Below are 19,729 nucleotides of genomic sequence, written 5' to 3' on the forward strand. Positions count from 1 at the left end.
TGACTAGTGGTTTCTGCCCCCTTGGGGGCAGATTGACCTAAAATCGGCCGATCTGCCCCCCCTTGGTCTAAATACAATTTGCCCCCCAGGGGAGCGACCCTTGCCTAATGGGTCGCTCCCCATCTCTAAAAAAACAAAAAAACACCCAAAAAAACATTGCCCTGGCGTCTAGAGGTTTCTGCCTTCCTGGGGGCAGATCGGCCTAATAACAATAGGCTGAAATGGCCTAAAATAAGTTTGCCCCCCAACCCTCCCCCCGGAAGCGACCCTTGTCTACGGGGTCGCTCCCCTTGCGTGACATTGGCGCAAAAAAAATAATCCCTGGTGCCTAGTGGTTTCTGCCCCCTTGGGGGCAGATTGACCTAAAATCGGCCGATCTGCCAATGGTCTAAATACAATTTGCCCCCCCAGGGGAGCGACCCTTGCCTAATGGGTCGCTCCCCATCTCTAAAAAAATAAACTAAACAAAAAAACACAAATAAAAATTGCCCTGGCGCGTAGAGGTTTCTCTCCCCCATGGGGGCAGATCGGACTAATAACAATAGGCCGATCTGCCCCCAGGGGGGGCAGAAATGGCCTAAAAGAAATTTGCCCCCCCTCCCCCCAAACCCCCCTGCTGGTAGCGACCCTTGCCTACGGGGTCGCTCCCCCTGCGTTACATTGGCGCAAAAACAAAAATCCCCGGTGTCTAGTGGTTTCTGCCCCCCCGGGGGCAGATTGGCATAGCAAAAATCGGCCGATCTGCCCCCAAAGGGGGCAGAAATGGCCTAAATACAATTTTCCCCTCCAGGGGAGAGACCCTTGTCCAAGGGGTCGCTCCCCATCTGTAAAAAAAAAAAAAAAATCCCCGGTGCCTAGTAGCTTTTATGAGGCCAATCTGCCCCCAAGGGGGACAGAAACCACTAGACACCAGGGAGTTTTTTTGTTTTTTTACGTGGCTTTCGAAACGCTCAGAGAGACTTCAAGCTGAGCTTCCAGCGCGATGGGAGGAGGCCCTCTGTGATTGTCAGCGCGCGATGCGCGCTGACGTCACGGGGGTGTGGAAGGGGAAGGGCTTCCCCTTCCATCCCTGCCTTGGGGGGGTGGGTGGGGAGCACATGGGGGGAGCGCTATCTCTCCCCCCAGTTCCCGGGTGCAGGACAAGGTGATCTAAAAGAGTGCTTTAGAAATATACTTTGAAGTTTTTGGGGGTCAATACGACCCTGGCGGCTGGCAGAACACTGGCGGTTACACCACCAACAGGCTGGCGGTGTTCCGCCAGTGTATTGTGACCGTAGCGCATTAGCCACAGCCATACCGTCTGCCCCTCCACTGTACCGCCAGGCTTCGGCCAGGCGGTCACAATCCCCAGGGCAGCGCTGCAAGCAGCTCTGCCCTGGGGATTATGATTCCCCAACCGCCAGCCTGTCCAAGGCGGTAAACACCACCATGGAAAGGCTGGCGGTAAGGGGGACTCGGGTGCCCCTGGGGGCCCCATAGTGCATTTCACTGCCTGAATTTCGGGCAGTGAAATGCGCGACGGGTGCTGCTGCACCCGATACACATCAACATTGCCACCGGCTCCATTATGAGCCTGCTTCAATGTTGATGTGACTTTTCCGCTGGGCCAGCGGAAATGTCCAAATATGGTGCCACTAATACCGCCAGCACATCGCGGTATTGTGGCGCCCGCAGCTTCGGTGGTCTTTTTTCAAAACCGCAGAAATCGTAATGAGGGCCTTTGCGTTTCGACACAACGAGAGTGAACTCAGTTGTGTAGCCTGTGCCTTACTCATATTGGGCCTGCATCACAAATGTGAATTTATACTTTTATGTAAGTTTATGATTTATTCCTATTCACAAATATATTTTACGAGTAGTAACGTTACGACTGCAGATTCTCTGCAGTCGTGCCAGAGACTCTGTTCATGAAAAGATAGGACTGTCCTATTTTTTATGTGCGGAGTCTCCACCATGAGTGTGATGATTCAGCAGTTGTAAAGATACTACTTGTAAAATACCTTTGTGAAAAGGAAAAAGTCATAAATATACATAAAAGTGTAAATTTACCTTTGTGAATCAGGCCCATAGTTTATAACATTAATGCTCTTTTGTCTACTTCTTATTTACGATAAAAGAAATCTGTATTGTTATTAAAATCATGATCAAAGCATCATGTGTTTGCGGCTTAGCATGATAGCATTATAGTATTTCTAAATTGTCCACAGGCAGACTGCTTAGAACTTATTTTCTACTACTGATGAAACTGTAGTCATTATTAATACACTTATTACACATTTCCTTTACACTTGGTCCTCTATATAAGTTCTAACCTGATCTTCATAGTGAACTGACGTGTATACTTTGCTGATTCACTATGATTCAGTTATAATCTACGGGACGTTCCACATGTGCTGGGAGACTGCTTCTTGTAAAGTCTCAGAAAATGAATTAATGCAACTCCATTTTTTTCTAAGAGTGTACAGACTAAACCTGCATTTTATGAAGTACATTTAAAAAAAAGTGTTACAATAAAATACATGTAATCATATTCACCACACGTAACAAGCCATCACACGTTTTTATTCAGCAGAATTTGAAAAATGTTGATTGATACACACGGTAGGTCTATGATAAATTCTGATCCAAGCCGCATCAGATCCTCTTTTGATAGCCAAGACCGCCTCTGGATTTCCTCTACGATGCATCTCCTCTAAAAACATGAAACAGCACATTGGTAAACACTTAACACTAAAACATTCTGTGTGGAATATTTAATATTCATGAAAGAAAACTATTCAGAATGCATGCCATATGGCTGTGAAGTAGTACACATCAAGGTAATTCACACTGCTTCTGCCCGTAGGACCGTGGTGAACACCCTAGGGCTGAAGTTTCTTAACTCATAATCTTGCTGCGCTGTCCTTTAACAGCTGACTTTGAAACAGCTGTGCTACTGGATACTGACTAGTTCCATACATCCTTTCGCGTTCCAGGTAAAGGATTAGGGCATTCTTTTCCATACACAAATATTTATTTTATTTTGGGTTTGAATGTTTTTGATTTATATTTAGCCCATTGCATTCAAATTGGTTAATTAATATTTGACATACCAATGGCAATTCCTTCTCATTGTCGCCTATTTTTGCTTTTTACTAATTATTTGTTTTTTTGTAATTGGAAGCGGTAAATGCGTTATTTTTTACTTTATTGGTGTTTGGTTGGTAGTTACAGACCCCCTCTACACACACTGTTATTGAAGTTACCTTATTTGGTTGGAAAACGACAACATTTTAATTAAAGTTGCTCTTCACCGTGACTGCGGTTTCCTGTAGTCTGGCTCACCGATTTAATAAAGTTACCATCCACAGTATTCAGCCTCACATGAATATGAAGTTCAACACTGTCCACTGAACACAGGGATTGACTCGGGTGCATTTTTAGCCAGCATTGTCGCACTGGTGTGCTTTAACATGCTGGTAATCTCAATTTGAAATTCCTGGCCATGATGCAGAGCTAATCACTGACTAAATTACTACATTCCTCCTGACTTCCACAGGGGGTTGGGGCAAGGCCTAGATACCCGCATGGAAAGATAGCTCCTTATATACACAGAAAAACGCTCAATTCATTACCGTATTTCTTTGCAGTCCTGTTGGAAGCCCATACAAATGTTTCACAACTTCCAGAAATTCTGACCGTAAACTCCACTGTTTTAGGGTGTTGCAGTCTATTCCACCGGCAAGGGTTCCCAATTCCCTGCTCAAAAAGAAAGCCTATTTTCAGTCTAAAGGAGCGTTCCTCTTGCACAAAGTTCAAATGAGGATACGTACATCATGTGAAAAAATAAGAATCAGCAGATATAATTTTATTACGTACAATACAGAAAACTATGAATCACTCTAAGGTCATTAACTGAAGTGGAGAGAAATGTAGCACAGCAACACCTTTTTAAAATTATGTATCCACTAAGATGATCTCAACATGGTATTAAATTGTTGCAGCTATAGCATGGGAAAATACATTCATGTGTAGTGAGAAAATAAAAGTGACACAGAACAATTTTAAAAATTATCATTGTAAGTACTGCACTACACAGGGCAGTTTTGCCAATTAGAAGGATATGTTTAATGTATGTGAGGATATTTTTCACTCTATCCGAACAATAGACACGTATACAACAATAACAGACAAAGCATAACAAGCAAGGTGTTGAACTTGCTTTTTAGGCAATCTGGCTCCGAAGGGCCAGAGTGTTGGACATTTTGGGGTCCCTTGGGCCTTGATGGGACCAAAGAAACACACTGGCCCTTCCAAGCAGGCCTATGTGGCAGTGCCAGGCTGCCCGAAAGTCCAGCCCAACACTGAACAGAAAAAATGAGTCAGCATTAGAAAGGCAATTCTCCTGTTATTTCTATAATTTGCAACTCAAAAGTCATGGATTCTGTACGGCAGCCACATGCCAACTATTTTCGACGAGTGACCACAAAAGCTTGAATACATTTCCATGTCAATCAAAATAAATTCAAAGGAGTTTAAACTCACTGGATTGAGTCTCTAGTTGTGTTAGTGGTGTCTTGAATCTTCCACCAAAGAAACTGAGTCTGTTTACACAGTAAAGAAACAACAATATGAAATTAAACATATGATTCCATGGTCCTTTTCCAATGCTCCCGCTGAAGTACCTCAAAGTATTCAGGGACCCATAACTAAAATACGAATATAGCCAGAGAGTTAGCTGTGCACCTATCCCTGAACATGGCCTCCAAGAACAGATTTCTTCTCCTCCCTCTGATTTACTATTTAACAGGCAGTCACTACTTAAACTAGGAAGACAACAAATATTTTAGACATTTATTCTCCTGGGGCAAGGGGCAGTAAACTCCAAACGTCTAGTCATGTAAGTTATTTTCAAACGTATTTACCAGCAATAGAAGACATCTTGGTTTACAAGTATATAATTAGCTGTTCGGGCCATTTTTTCCTTAAGTCTGGCTTTTATCCATATTCTTAAGTGGTGTACCCTCGTCCACTGACCTGTCATACTCTAACAAAATTCCATCAATTTTCATGGAAAAAAGTGAGGTTTATGAGATAAGTACATGTGTTTCATAGTCTCTTTCACATATGTCTATAGATCCTTCTTAATTGTGTATAATGTATGAGTTTGACTATTGGCCCACAACATTTTCAGAAATTGAAAAAAAAATGGACTGGGAAAAGGGAAAGAGAAAGTGTGTAATATCCTAATGTTCTTGGTTTTAATACAGTTTATTGAGCTAATTAAAATATGCCATATAGGACAGCACACATGAATTCAAGATCACACAGATTTCTTTTTCACAAAAACTGATTTTAGGTGAAACTCAAAAAAACACTTTTTTGTGTCAAGCTACTTTTTTTTAAACGTTTCCCTGCGGAGTTCTCTATTTCCTCCTATGGTTTGACAAAAACATGCACTATATACAGTGCATGAAATCTCACTCTGCAACTTGCTGACACTCTTGTCATGACATAGCAATTGATTGTACTTACATCTAATGGTATGAATAATGATATAAGTCAATCCTGTACTACCCAGTACTCTCCTGTACTACCCTGAGATGCCTGTAAAATTACCTTACAGATCTGTCCATGGTTGTTTAGAATGTGAATTAATAAACACAAAACATCTGGTTTCATCCTATTATAAGAACAACATTCTATCCATTTCTAAAAGGCATAATGGTTTTCCTGTAACAGTTCACCAACACTGATAATAGATAGTACGGTAAGACAGCTTCACGTGAGCCTAAAAGCTTGTAACTTATAATAGACAAAATGATTACTTACTCCTAATATTTCTGCATTAGATGGAACTTGTTGGCTTACCCAAATACATTACCACATGATAAACTTTTCTTTCCACACTAAGATGAAGGTCTTTCAATAAATTGTCTCAAACTCAAAGCCACCTCACCTGTTCATAAACCTCATCCTAAATCTTAATGTTGTGGTTGTAAGAGCCCAACTGCCACCCAATTTTGTCTTCTGCTTTCTTAACATTGGCCAGTTAATCCTCTCAGAGTTTTCCTCATAGACATTATCACCATCTGCATGTGAGAGTGAGCTTTACTTTTCCGGAAAAAAATGCATGCTGTCTATTTGTATACAGTAATATTATTGATTATTATCAAGCTAGTCAAATAACTAAGTACAATTAACCTGTCAATCAGTCATTAAATTTGACATCGTATGCATCCTAGAGACAAATAAAGTGCATAGTTTAATTAAGAATCCATACATTTTGGATTCACTCATTAAATATAGTTGCAGAGTTTTGATACGTTTATAATGATTCTATTATAGAAGATGGCTGCTATTTTTAGAAGTAATGCACATGGAAGAAAATGAGTACCTGATGTGGGGACCAGGGCACTGGTCCATATTGGTTGATATTCTTAAGCAGCATATGTGTGTGCAGCTGTAAGAGCTTTAAAGGTGCAATTGGTAGAAAGCAGCTCAGTGACATGGGCCACACCTCATATTCATGAATAAAACCCTAGGGAGAAAAACATCAGAGGACATTAACATGGTTATACAATGCTAGTGAGTTGTTGAACCATTTGCTGAGAGCTATAGTTTGTTAGTATGATAAAATAAACATTACAATTAGGAAATATTGTAAGTTAGGTCCCTGAAGCATGCACCTATAAGAAAGTGATTAGAGACATTACATGGTTTACCTGACCTTCCACAATGTCCCTGTTCAGCAGTTTACAAACAGACAGAAGCAAGTAGACCTTCTCAGCTACTACCTTGCTTTAACTTATGTGGAGAGTGCATCAGACTTAAACACTTGGGCCCACATCAGAGGTCTCGTGATAATTTAGGTGAGGTATTACTGTATCTGGTATTATCGATAGTGCAGGAATCAATAATTCTGAGATACAAATTACCACAAAGTTATCAGTTATTTTTTATGGATCCCAGTGGAATGTGGTATAACATATGGAAACCAGTGTTTCTACATATATTTCTGTATGATATCCCAAAATTCCAGGCCTTTCTGTAGTTTTACCTGGACTGGTGAATTATTCCAGAAATCATCCCAAATAATGCTGCGTTAAGTATTATCACATGCCTTAAAACATTGATTTAGACAGAAACTCTTAGACCTCCCAGTAATTCTAATCTACCTGTAATGTGGACCTTAGTGATTTAAGGTATTGAGGAATATACAAATCAACAAGGGCAATTCCTATTTAGTTGAGCGATAAAGAATACAATGATCAAAGAATAGTTATGTTTAAAAAAATGGAAATATATTAATTAAAAGTACTAAAACATGTGAAAGTGAAAGCAATAAATAAATGATCCAGAAATATTTTAATTAAAAAGCACTAACTTGTGAAAGTTAACATTGGATTAAAACAGATGATGCTGCATTCAGTATTATCACATGCCTTAAAACATTGAATTGACAGGAACTCTTGGCTCTCCCAGTAATTCTAGTCTACTTGTAATGTGGACCTTGGTGTTTGACGGTATTGAGGAATATACAAATCAACAAGGGCAATTCCTAATTAGTTGAGCGTTAAAGAATACAGTGATTTAGCAATAGTATGTTTTAAAAAATGTAAATATTTTATTTAAAAGTACTAAAACGTGAAAGCAATGAATAAATAATATAGAAATATATTAATTAAAAAGCACTAACTTGTGAAAGTGAACATTCAATCAAAACAGATAATGCTGCATTCAGTATTATCACATGTCTTAGAACATTGAATTGACAGGAACTCCTGGCTCTCCCAGCAATCCTAGTCTACTTGTAATGTGGACCTTGGTGTTTGAAGGTATTGAGGAACATACAAATCAACAAAGGGAAATTGCTATCTAGCTGAGCAATAAAGAATACAATGATCTAGCAATAGAATGTTTTAAATATATAAATATATTATTTAAAAAGTACTAAAAAATGTTAAAGTGAGAGAACTGAATAAATAATATAAATACATTAATTAAAGAGCACTAACGTGATAGTGAAAATCGGATCAAACTGAGTTTTGTTATTAATTCATGTTTATGCATGAACATAAACGTCAATAGATGATCAGTAAAGTCAATAAAGTTTTACAACAGTTGACAGAGTCTCTACAGGTCTTTTCACTGGAACGGGGATTAAGCAGCTAGTTGAGCTAAGAGTTGTTACAGTGACTTGCAGTTGGAAAATGTTGCATTCACACTGTAAAATATTAATGGAGATAAAAAAAAAACACCTACTCAGGAGCTGTTTTTGGGGTTGTTTGACGATGTAGGTTCAACAGCTGAGGTCAGCTTAATGAAAGAAACTTGAGGTGATACAAATCCTGCAGGGGGTGGCTAGGCAACCAGAGCCACAACCACACATTGACTTCTCCCAATTATTTATTTACTTGCTAACAGCCCTACTTAGAGCTTAAAGAGAATGATAAATCCACCAATTTGTGGACAAAACTCAAAACACATAGTAGAATCTCCCAGCTCAATTACCCCCACAAAACTTTCCCTGTGGAAGAGGAAATTCAGCTGCTGGACTCTACTCCATATTTAGAGTTGTATCCAGAAACTGGAAAACCCACAGGTCTCTGCAAATTTCTTGACTATCCTCTCAACTGTCCATTCTCACACCTTTTAAAGCAGAGTCATCACAAGAACAAAGAGATTGATGACTATGTCACATTTTCAAGTGTGATGTTTAGCCTAGTAAAAAGGCTCCTATTAGGTTTTCTAAGAGGGACACCTCTCTTATCATCTACACCCTGTTGGTGTTAAGAAATGATATGGGTTATTTTTACAAATAAGGCAAGATCCATGCACCATCAATTGCAGGCAAAACCATATCAGGCCCTCTCTTTGACCATTTATGTGCATCTCCACTGCCAATCTATCTTTGGCAGTGGAGGTACAAATCAATATTCAAAGGAAGGGCAAACTGCTAGTGGTTACAAGATTCCCTCATATCATTGATTGTGTGAGCCAACACCAGAGCCGAAAGATTTGTCTGATACTGTGTCAGCAAAAGGATCACAAGAAGCATTTTCTAAAGCAGATCACTACTTGCGACTTTGTGCTGAAATACGAAGTGTGGCCTAACAAATGTGACAGCTGAGCTACTACACTGGGGGGGGAAACCTATCTGACCCCTGTCCTCTGAAAGTCCATAAGTCCAGTTTTTTGGCAACTTTGACTTAGACATGGGCTTAAATGCCATTACACTTCCAGCTGCCTTTTTTAGGATTTCAGTGCTGTCCTAATGCGGTCTTGTACTATAACAGCAGGATATCTTTTATTTATCTTGATCAATGTGGAGGACAGGCATTGGATTAAGAGAAAGCCCAAAACATGTGCAGTTTAGACATGGAAGGCAAAAGGACACATAGGCAAGCATACAAACATTTCCTATATGTCCTTCCTGTCAAGCAGCCAGGAGGATTATGCATGTATATTGTATGTCTATAGTGCAAACACTGCAAAACGGCAATCATAAAGTCAACAAGAAATAGGTAAGGAAACTGGGTTGTGGACAGTTAATACATTCTGATGCAGTGTTCTTTAATTTTTCCTAAATTGGATCAGCATGGAGAAGGTATTGATGGATACCAGGATGCAGTTCCAGATCCTGGGCACTTAGGTAGAAAAGGCTTGCTGTCTTGTTTTCTCTTGTTTACACTTCTTAGTTTGCAGTCTGATGGTGTCTTGGCCACAGGTGTGCCAAGAACCACCAGAGGTGGTGAGCCTATCTACAAGATAATCAGGGGTTCTGGTTGTGATGGTGTTGTAAATGATGCAGCTGGTTTTGAAGCTGATGCAGGTCGCAAGGGAAGCTAGCAGCGTTTCATTACTATGGGGATGATGTGATCATATTTCTTTAGGTCCTGTATGAGATGTGCTACAGCCTCCCAGACTACATAATGGCTCCCCTTAAGGGGTGCTATGGGTGCCCCTTAGGGGTGCCCGAAATTGGTGGAGTCTGGAAAACAATGAATCAGAGCATTCCTCCAGATGCAACCTCCAGATGCAAGAGTATGAAGGCTATGAACAGTAGTTCTGAAGTCGCTTTCTGGAATAAAAGGTTTGACTTCTTTTAGAAGAAAGAGCTGGTAGCAGGCTGTCTTTGTGCTTTTTTAGCAGTGTGTTCCCTGAGGGTAAGGTTGATGCCCAGGAAGAAGACAAGTGAATTGGTATTTGTTGAAAGTTGGGGTTCAAAGCCATCAAGGCCATCAAGCCAGGTCTGTACTGTTTTAAACAGAAGATGCCCCTCATTGCAATTACAATGTGCCTCACTGATCTTACCTTCTGCTAGGCCTGTCTAACCAGATTCAGAATGAGAGTTCTGCCAGTGAATACTACAACATCCTCCGGCATTGCATTTGGGCAGGCAAGGCAAGCATTAACATGGTAAAAGTATTTTCTTATGCACATCGTGACACAAATTGACATGTCCCAGTCTAAGACTGTCTTATGCAGGTGTCATGATGAATTATATTGGTTTGGTATCTGCATAGCACTTTCCATTCCCGTTGTGAGGCCTAAGGCGCACTGTCAAGTAAGTAGCTACTCTGTATGTATAATTTATATAGCACTTCATGACCCTGTTTATGCAAGTGCTCCGGTTTTCATCGTCTTTATAGGGCACCCTTCTGGTGTATGATTGAAAGGATGTTGACTGTAGATTTGTATAAGTGTGAAGTGCAGTAAATAAGTAATGGAGTAGATATGTGTAATGGCTCTATTTTCTAATGAGAATGAACGGCTCCTCTGCTTTGGGTCTTCAATTGTTAGAACTGGAAATGTCCAAAGTCAACTAACACCTCTATATAGGAGGTCAGAGAACAGTCATAATATGCACCCACACCCCCCACACACACATTACTTGTCACTACCAATGGCCCAGGCTTAGTTCTCTAAGTGATGAACTAATGCAGGAAATGAAAGATCTGTGACTGCAATAAGCAAGGGCTGTAGTATGTGATGAAAGATGTGTGTGGTTGTTGAAAAGACATTGTCACCCACATGAACAGTGATCAGAGATTGTGGAGTTTCTTTGAATTATATATCAAGAGGCAATGTTGGTCTAAATGTGCAGAAATGGCAAACATGTCAGGAAAGAAAATTGGAAAACAAATATTTCCAAATGATGACCCAAGAACATATTGATTTTGTAAAAATGTATATAAGTGAAAACTGTATGTATGAAAATGCTACAGAAGGACAGCTATGACTTTCTGGTTTGTACATTGAAAGTGGCATTGACCATCAAGGCAGGAACGTGTTAGATACAATTAAGTTAAACTTTATCACATAAATAGTCAAAGGATTTGGTTTCTCGACCAATGACTCTCAGCTTGGTACCAGGAGAGTTGTAATGACAATCAAGGCAATGGATTGTTAGGTACCATTAAGTTAACTTTAGTTACACAAAGTCTCAAGGATTTGGTTTACCAAACAATTACTCTCAGGGTGTTACAGAGTGGGGAAGCCACTGTAATTGGACAGTATGCACGACAAAATTTAGGTATTGGTTACTTTGGCAAGAATGGCCTGGATAAAGTTTAAACTAGAGAATAGAATAATATCTGAAAAAGAAGTGCATTAAAGGTGTGTATGAAGAATACCCAATATCACTGTAATACAATATAACTAATAAATTGAGCAATTGCTAGAATAAATCTGGATTTTATTGTTTATTTTCATCTGTTGCAATGCTTTATTTAGTTATTTCACCATTTATATGGCTCTTCTTGAACTATCAGTGTAAAGGTGCTTTTATTCATTGAAACATATTTAACATAACCAGTAATGTATCATGATGGGGAGACAATGTCACAATGTTGTAACATTTTATTTCAAACGGATACTTACTGTAGAGTCCAGAGAGCTATTGCTAACTTTGTCTAGGAATTGACTAAAAAAATGAGCCTTGAATTACTTACAAATGATAAAGAGCTTGGTCACAATTCCTAACATTGGGAGTAAAAAGTTCCACGCTGGCATGGCCACACCAGTTTACGGTAATTTGTTATAATGCTGCCTTTTGAATTGTTAATCATGGCAAATATAGATGGAGTAGTTATACAATTGTTACAAGCAATGCAACTAACAAGGAAACTAATCTATAATCTCTAAATACAGTTAATACAATTACTTGAATTTCACTCTGTAGAAAAGTTGATATGATGTAGTCACCCTTAATCTACAACAAACATATCCAGCAGCCCCTTAGAAACATATTCCAAAAAACTGTAAACAATTAATTAAGATTTGTAACTTATTTTATTTAGATGAGGGTCTTAAAACTATCCTCCATGATGAACAGAATTTGTTCCTCGACTCTGTGCTCACACTTCAAATGTCAGAATAGATCTATTATCTAGTAGCTCACCAAATTTTAAAATAAGACATGTAATAACTATATGAGCGGGCTATTCTTCTCATGACTCTTATTGAAAATGTGTATGTCATTCAGCATAAGCTACAACAGCAACATTGCCATGGAGAATCAGTCTGAGGGAGTTGGTAGTCGAACTTCAATATAATTGTCTTGTTACATGTCAAGGAAATCCCCTAACACCTCACTCATGGCCTGATTCACAAAGGTACCATTACACTTTTGTGTAAATCTGAGCAAGACAACATGACTGAAGCAGGTTATAGCTATACAAATGTGAACAAATGGATTGATATTTTTTTACAATAATTAATGTTGGCTTCAATGCTCAGTTTGGATCAGTTTTAGAGATTTGTTCAGAATTCATGTTACATCACTTATTTTACAATAACAAATTCCATTGTAATGGTCTTAACCTTGCCAGGTGGTACAGTTTACAATGATACCTTGAAATGTAAATATTACTAGATGTTGTAACACTTGTAGAAGGGAATTTACAAATCCAAGGCTGCACTCAGGCACCTCTCATGCTCTGGTACACTGGCCACACACAGTCATCAAACATCATCTGGCATAGCAGCTGCACACAGTTGCCCACAATGGTCTTGCATGCCAGCTTACCTTTCGTTTGGCAGTGAAGGACAAAACACTATTCCTTACAAATGAAAACAGTACCTAAATACCGTAATGAATCAGGAAGTGGCCAGTCACCTGGCAGTATCATTAATTAATAAAAGGGCTCTCCCTCATGCCTCTGTTTAACCTTTGAACTCTGCTGTGGCTTTCAACAACCAGAATATGTAAAGTGTGGATACTTAAGCCCACAACTGATGGATGTAAGATCTTATATCTGTATAGCTGATAAGAGATATGGTTGAGTGCTTCACTATAGAAAGTCCAAATAATTAAACTCAAAATATGGTTCTACCACTTTGTTAGCTGTGTATTTCTGCGCATGTGGATTATAATGGAGACACCAGTGCTGCGATTGGAGCTAAGTATGTAATTTATATGACATACTGCCTTACACAATCTGATACTTACAAAGAATTGTTACATTTGTGCAGTCGTCCGGAAGACATTGGGAGCCTTACCAGGCATTTCTGTCTTGCATGGGGCAGGCACAGTGTCCAGTGACGAGAAGAGCGAATTAGCTACTGGCTGATGGCTTCAAATGCTAGATGAACATTATAGATAGTAAAAAGTAAGAAATAAAGGAGCGTGGGGAGGTACTAGAAGGTGATGTGGAAGTGGAGTGGTGGTGTCTGATAGCAGACTGGTTCACAGGGGGACTTAGGATGTCTGCAATCTGGGGGGATTGTGTTTACCTGATAGCTGATGCACTCAAACTGTTCAAACTCTGTAATGCTCTTCACCGTGTTGTTCTATTGACAGCATTGAGCACTCTTTATTTGCTGTTTACACTTTGTCTTTCATGCGTTGTAAACTATGATTATGTCACATTTATGCCATGCAAATTATATATTTGTCATTATGCTTTGTATGGGGGGAAATTCTAAATAAAGATAAAAAACTCTCTGGGAAGACTAGAGCAAAGGATTTCTGAAGCTTGCCTGTGCAGACCCTTCAGCAGGAGAGATGATAATTCCATTGGTAGTGCTAACTTTCAAAACTGGATGATAGTAACTTGAACTCTCTCACTAACCATCTGATGAAACCTACAAGAACTGATTCATCCGAGGTCCTTTTACCAGCCTTGACTGTGGTCGAAACAGCAGGCATTAAGGAATCCTCTCTTTTCGTTGCAGGACCTTGATCGACCTGTAAACATTTGAAGGTGTTACCTGATTCCTGAAAGATGGACTTAGCAAAGGCAGCCTTGAAAAATTGTGACATATAATATCATTATAGTATTCTGTTAAAACATTTTAAAGAAAGTATGTAATTTTATACTGTAGTATCTGAATAAATATTCTATGGTACAGCCATGACTACAAAAGTTTATATAAATGTTTTTTTTTAAAAAGCTCAAAGTAAGCACGTTTACATGGTAGTACGCTGTCTCACCTTAACTTCTGTACCCTTAACCCAAATATTAAGGTTAATGTCATCTTTAAGAATATGCATGTTTTCAAAGCAAGGCATGCATCTAGATAAGACAGAATGCCTTTCCTAGTTTTGCAAGCCACAAATGTGTCATGTAGAGGCATACATATAATGTGCACACAGAAACGTCTTGTGGTGAACCCAGCACTGCATTCAAGAAACCTGTGTGTACGGAGAATGGGATGCAAAGGACATTTCTTCTGACAGCTAAGTATTGCGCATAACGTAAGCTACAAGGTTTACATTTGTACTTAAGGTCTTACCCTGATAGCCTGCAGGATGGCTGCCTTCTGGGCAGATGATAGTAAAGGGATCACTGGAGACAGACACTGACACACTTTGACCATGACATTGGCCGAAAGTGAGCTCAGAGTCTTGGGACTCAGACCATGTACCAGTGTCTGGATGCTGCAGATTGGTGCACTGGTTGCCTGCAAACATAAAAAAGACCAGTTGTGAAGAGTGGGAGAAAGGGAAGATTTACAGTCATTCATTCAGAGCTAGGCAGATGAGTGTCCTGGTCACCTTACATTTCATAGTGTTTTGGAGAGTTGTCAGTACTTTACTAGTGGATCAGGCAACATGATGTGCAATTCGACAAATTTGCATGCTGTTTCAAAAAGCCTCCACAAACATTTTAAAAACCCTGCATGAAAACTGAATTTGACTCAAAACGTCCAACTCTCGACTGCCCTTTTTCTTTCAAATGACTCTCTCCTTCCATTCCATCCCCGCTCTCTGAGTACAGCCTACACATAATCCCATGAATGTTTGCTTTATCCTTTCTGATGTATCTATACAAATAGCCTACACCTTATTTCAAAGACCACAACCTCTCCTTTAAAAGTCATACCGTACACCCCAACAACACCTATACTCCTGTAGCTTATCTATTAATACCACCAACCAATGTATGAGATTCCCATATCCCGCCCTCTCACTAAAGATTGAACCTAATTCCTACTAATGTAATCTACACCGTAGAGCACACAACTAATCCGAATAACCAACAATAACTATTTTTTTAAAAACAACAACAAAGAAAAATCACTAACCCTGGGACATGGAAGAGCCTGATTCCCAGTTTTAAACCACAACAATTCCTCCTCAGGAGTAGTAAGTTCTATGTAATTCAATTACAACACAAAATATAACCCACACTAAAACTAATATCATAATACTTAGCAGTCAGACAGTTAGACAGTTGATTTGAGTTCATACAGGCTGCTTAATAATTCCCCTTTACTGCTTGACGCTCTTACACTCACATAAGGTAAAGCTGCTTAGGGGCATATCCATTATCCAGTACTACACCAGTCCAGAGTAATAACCCACCCATCACCAACTGATCAGGCAGAGAATAACTGAAAAGATCTACCACTGGTCAACAGAAGACTCTAATTTCTTCCAACATTGTAGGTCCCAACTAGCAATATACTATGGCCACAACTTAGCATCTCACAATGACAATCACATTTGGAATGATATTAACAAAGTCCATTCCAGCAGATTTCTCCACCACTTCTCCATTTAACCTATGCCTGTTCAGGACCATTAACCTTAAAACAAATGATCTTAGAATGGACAACAAACTCAGTAACCAGCTATGTGGACATGAAATACAGAAAAAGAACCAGCTTACTGAAAACCATAAACGGCACGCCGATCTCTTGCACTTCTTCATCCATCACATTGCTAAGCACTGAGTCCCATAACATGCTAACACACCTTGTGGTACTCACCCTCACCATGGCAACACTTTCCACACATGATCAAAACAAAAACAACACACTTCCAACCAAACACCCTCTACAGTTTAGCATGCAACCCATGTAGGCAAGTGTCAGAAAATGGGTTACTAGTAGTGATAAGTAGGGACCTACCACTAGTAATAAGGCCACAATCGCAAATTAATCCCTTGCTCAACCCCTGGTAACTGGCTACGAGCAGGCAGGCTTAACTTAGGAGACAGAGTGTAAAGCATTTAAAAAACTCCAATACATTAAATAAGTATGACACAACACACAATAAAAAATCCAACACAAGCTTATAAAAATAGAAAACATTTTTATCTTTAAAAGGTCACCACAATGAATAACATCCAATGTAGGGAACTTGAGATATGACTTTTTAAAGAAGAAATTAAAAAATGTGCTTTCTGGTGCTTAAAAACCAATAGTGCCAACCGGGTACATATTGTCGCGCTTGACTGGAACCAAGTCACAATTTGAGGCAGACCACAATGGAGCTCTGCTTGGATACACTGAGACCTTGGTCAAAGTTTTACCTTCAGACTTAGTTGTTTTTCTGGGGCTTTTTCTCTCGTCTTTGGGCGAGGCTCCTCGTCAGGCTGGGATTCAATGCAACGTCGCTGGCTTGGCTCAGTGTGGGCTCAGTGAGTACCAAACAGGTATGGTCTCTGCTTCTTCAAGGACCAGACCACAGCAAGGGCTTCTCTCTTAATGGCACTCCATCTTTGCTCTCTGGGGAGTAGTCGCCTGCTAATGAAGGCAACTGGCTCACCTAGGCCCTCTTCATTTACTTGTGCCAACACTGCCCCAATCCCATGTTCTGAAGCATATATCTGAACCACAAATTATTTTTTGTAGTCAGGGGCCAGTAACACTGGTGCTGAACACATAGCCTCCTTCAGAGTGTCAAAGGCCTTCTGACACTCTGGAGTCTAAATTAACTTCTTGGGCTGTTTCTTTGTGGTGAGTTCTCTTAGGGGACCCACAATGGTCCCATAGTTCTTACAAATCTTCTGTATTATCCGGTCAGGCCAAGAAAGGCCCTGACCTGGGTCTTGGTTTTAGGCACATCCCAATCCAGGATGGTCTGGATTTTGGGTTGCAGAGGCTGTACATGGCCTCCACCCACAAGGTGGCCCAAGTACACCACTGAACTCTGCACTATTTGGCACGTACAGGCGTTAGTAGTCAGGCCTGCCTGCTGCAGGGCCTAAAGCACGTCCTTCAGGTGGGGCAGGTGATCCTCTCAGGTGGAACTGTACACAGCTTGTCCTCCAGATGTGCTGCACTGAACTGTTCCAACCTAGACAGGACCCTGTTCACCACCCTTTGAAAGGTGGCAGAGGCATTTTTTTAAACCAAAGGGCATTGGTTTAAACTGGTAGTGCCCCTATAGTGTAGAGGATGCTAAACTCCCTGTTGCTTCTTCACTGAGGCAATCTACCAGTCACCTGTGTTCAAGTCAAATGTACTCAGTTCCTTGCGGCCCCTAACCCGTCAATGAGCTCATCAGCTCTATGTGTAGGGTGAGCATCAGTCCTAATGACTGCATTCAATCCTCTGTAGTCCACCCAGAACCTTTACTCTTTCTTTCACCCTTGGGGATTAGGTTTGGGTACCAGCACCACTGGGCTGGCCCATGAACTGTCAGAGATCTCCATTACCAACAATTCCAGTGTATTAGCTACCTCAGCGTTGATGCTGGCTCTGACCTGGTCAGACTGCCTGTACAACGTGTTCTTGATAGGTAGGTTGTCACCATTGTCAATGTCATGTTCACACCAGTTGGTGGCACCTGGGGTCAAGGAGAACAGATCGGCAAACTGCCCCATCACCTGCTTGCAGTCTCTGTGCGGCTAATCTGCCAACTTGGGAGAGAGTACAACTTCCTCCACTGACCATTCTTGCACATTGCTTGAGAGGAAGTCTGGCAGTGGATCCATTTCCTCTTCTCCTCCTTCTCCCCCTTCTCCTCCTCCTTCATCCCACCAACACAGGGTCATGTCTGCCCTGTGTTGGTGGGATTTCAACCTATTGACATGCATGACCCTGTGAAGGTTCCTGAAGGTGTTAAACTCTACCAGATAGGTAACTTCACCCTTCTTCTGTAGGACTGGATAGGGCCCAGTTCACAAGTCCTGAAAGGCCCTAGGGGCCACAAGCTTCAACACCCAAACAAACTGTCCTAGTTTGTAGTCAGCCTTCTGGTCATACCAGAGCATCAAGAGCTCTTAGCTGGCCTCCAGGTTCCTGCTTCTTTTGTACATGTACTTTGCCATGCAAGATCTCAGGCCTAGTACATAGTCCAGCACATTGTCCTTGGCTTCCTTGAGAGGCTTTTCCCAAGGCTTAATCCCCAGGTACAATGGCTATCTTACAGGGTGCCCAAACAACAGTTCAAAGGAGCTAAAGCCAACCCCTTTGTGTGGGACCTCCCTGTATGCAAACAGTAGGCATGGGAGGAGAACATCCCATCTCCCCTTTAGTTTGTCAGACAAACACCCAATCATGCCCTTTAGGGTCTTATTGAACCTTTCCAGCAGACCATTAGTCTGGGGATGATATGGGGTGATGAACTTATAGGTAACACCACATTCTTCCCACATTGCCTTCAGATAGCTAGACATGAATTTCGTGCCTCTATCTGAAACCACCTCCTTTGGGAAACCCGCTCTGGTGAACTCACCAAGTAGGGCCCTAACCACTGAAGGAGCAGTGACTGTTTAGAGGGGAATTGCCTCAGGATATCTTGTGGCATGGTCCACTACTACCAAGATATATCTGTTCCCTGATGCAGTTGGTGGGTCTAGGGGACCAACAATGTCCATCCTCATCCTCTCAAAGAGAGTCTCAACCACTGACAGTGGTAACAAGGCAGCCTTTGGTTTGCCCCCATCCTGCCTCTGGCCTAGCAGGTGGCACAGCAGCTACAGAACTCCTTCACTTTGGCAGACATGTTGGGCCAATGGAAATGGTTAACCAACCGGTTCCAAGTCTTATTCAGACCCAAATGACCTGCCAAGGGGATGTCATGGCTCAAAGTGAGGAGGAATTCTCTATACTTTTGGGGGGCCGTCCAACCTCCTGTTGGATCCCTCCTTGTGGTCTCTGGCCTCAGTATATAGGACTCCCTCATCCCAGTAGACTTCGTGGGATACACTAAAATCTCCCTCCTCTTGTGTAGAGGAAATCAGCCTCAGGCCATCAAGAGTGGGACACTCTGTCTGTCCCTGACAAGACTCCTCTCTTGTGGTTCCACCAGCTCCTGTCAATTCTGCCAAGTCAGACAGATCTTGCAGGAGTGGAATCCTGTTCTCAGAGGCCAGATCCTCCCCTTCTCGGTCAGATTCATCTTGCACCTCTGGTGTTCTCTGGGCTGGTTTCCCAGACCCAGTGCCCTTTCTCTTGTCATTTGATGCCAGGCTTATTAATCCAGATTCCAAGTGTCCAGTCTTTCCCTTCTGAGCAGCCTGTGACCTGATTACAGCACATACCCACTCAGAGAGATCCAGTATCCTTG

The 19,729-nt window shown here is 41.1% G+C and overlaps 1 protein-coding gene across 1 annotated transcript in view; it reads right to left on the reverse strand.

Moving 5' to 3' along the window:
- STRC (stereocilin) overlaps positions 1–19,729 on the reverse strand; it is a 293,114-nt gene that overhangs the window by 189,517 nt on the left and 83,868 nt on the right. The window contains exons 13-16 of the mRNA XM_069221443.1: positions 14,722–14,889; positions 14,058–14,230; positions 3,615–3,738; positions 2,601–2,692 (exon numbers count right to left, since the gene is read on the reverse strand). Of these exons, the coding sequence (XP_069077544.1) occupies positions 2,601–2,692; positions 3,615–3,738; positions 14,058–14,230; positions 14,722–14,889 (557 nt within the window). The remainder of the gene's footprint in view (positions 1–2,600; positions 2,693–3,614; positions 3,739–14,057; positions 14,231–14,721; positions 14,890–19,729) is intronic.

The sequence above is a fragment of the Pleurodeles waltl genome, chromosome 3_1 (genome assembly GCF_031143425.1).
Source record: "Pleurodeles waltl isolate 20211129_DDA chromosome 3_1, aPleWal1.hap1.20221129, whole genome shotgun sequence".
Lineage (NCBI taxonomy): Eukaryota > Metazoa > Chordata > Amphibia > Caudata > Salamandridae > Pleurodeles > Pleurodeles waltl.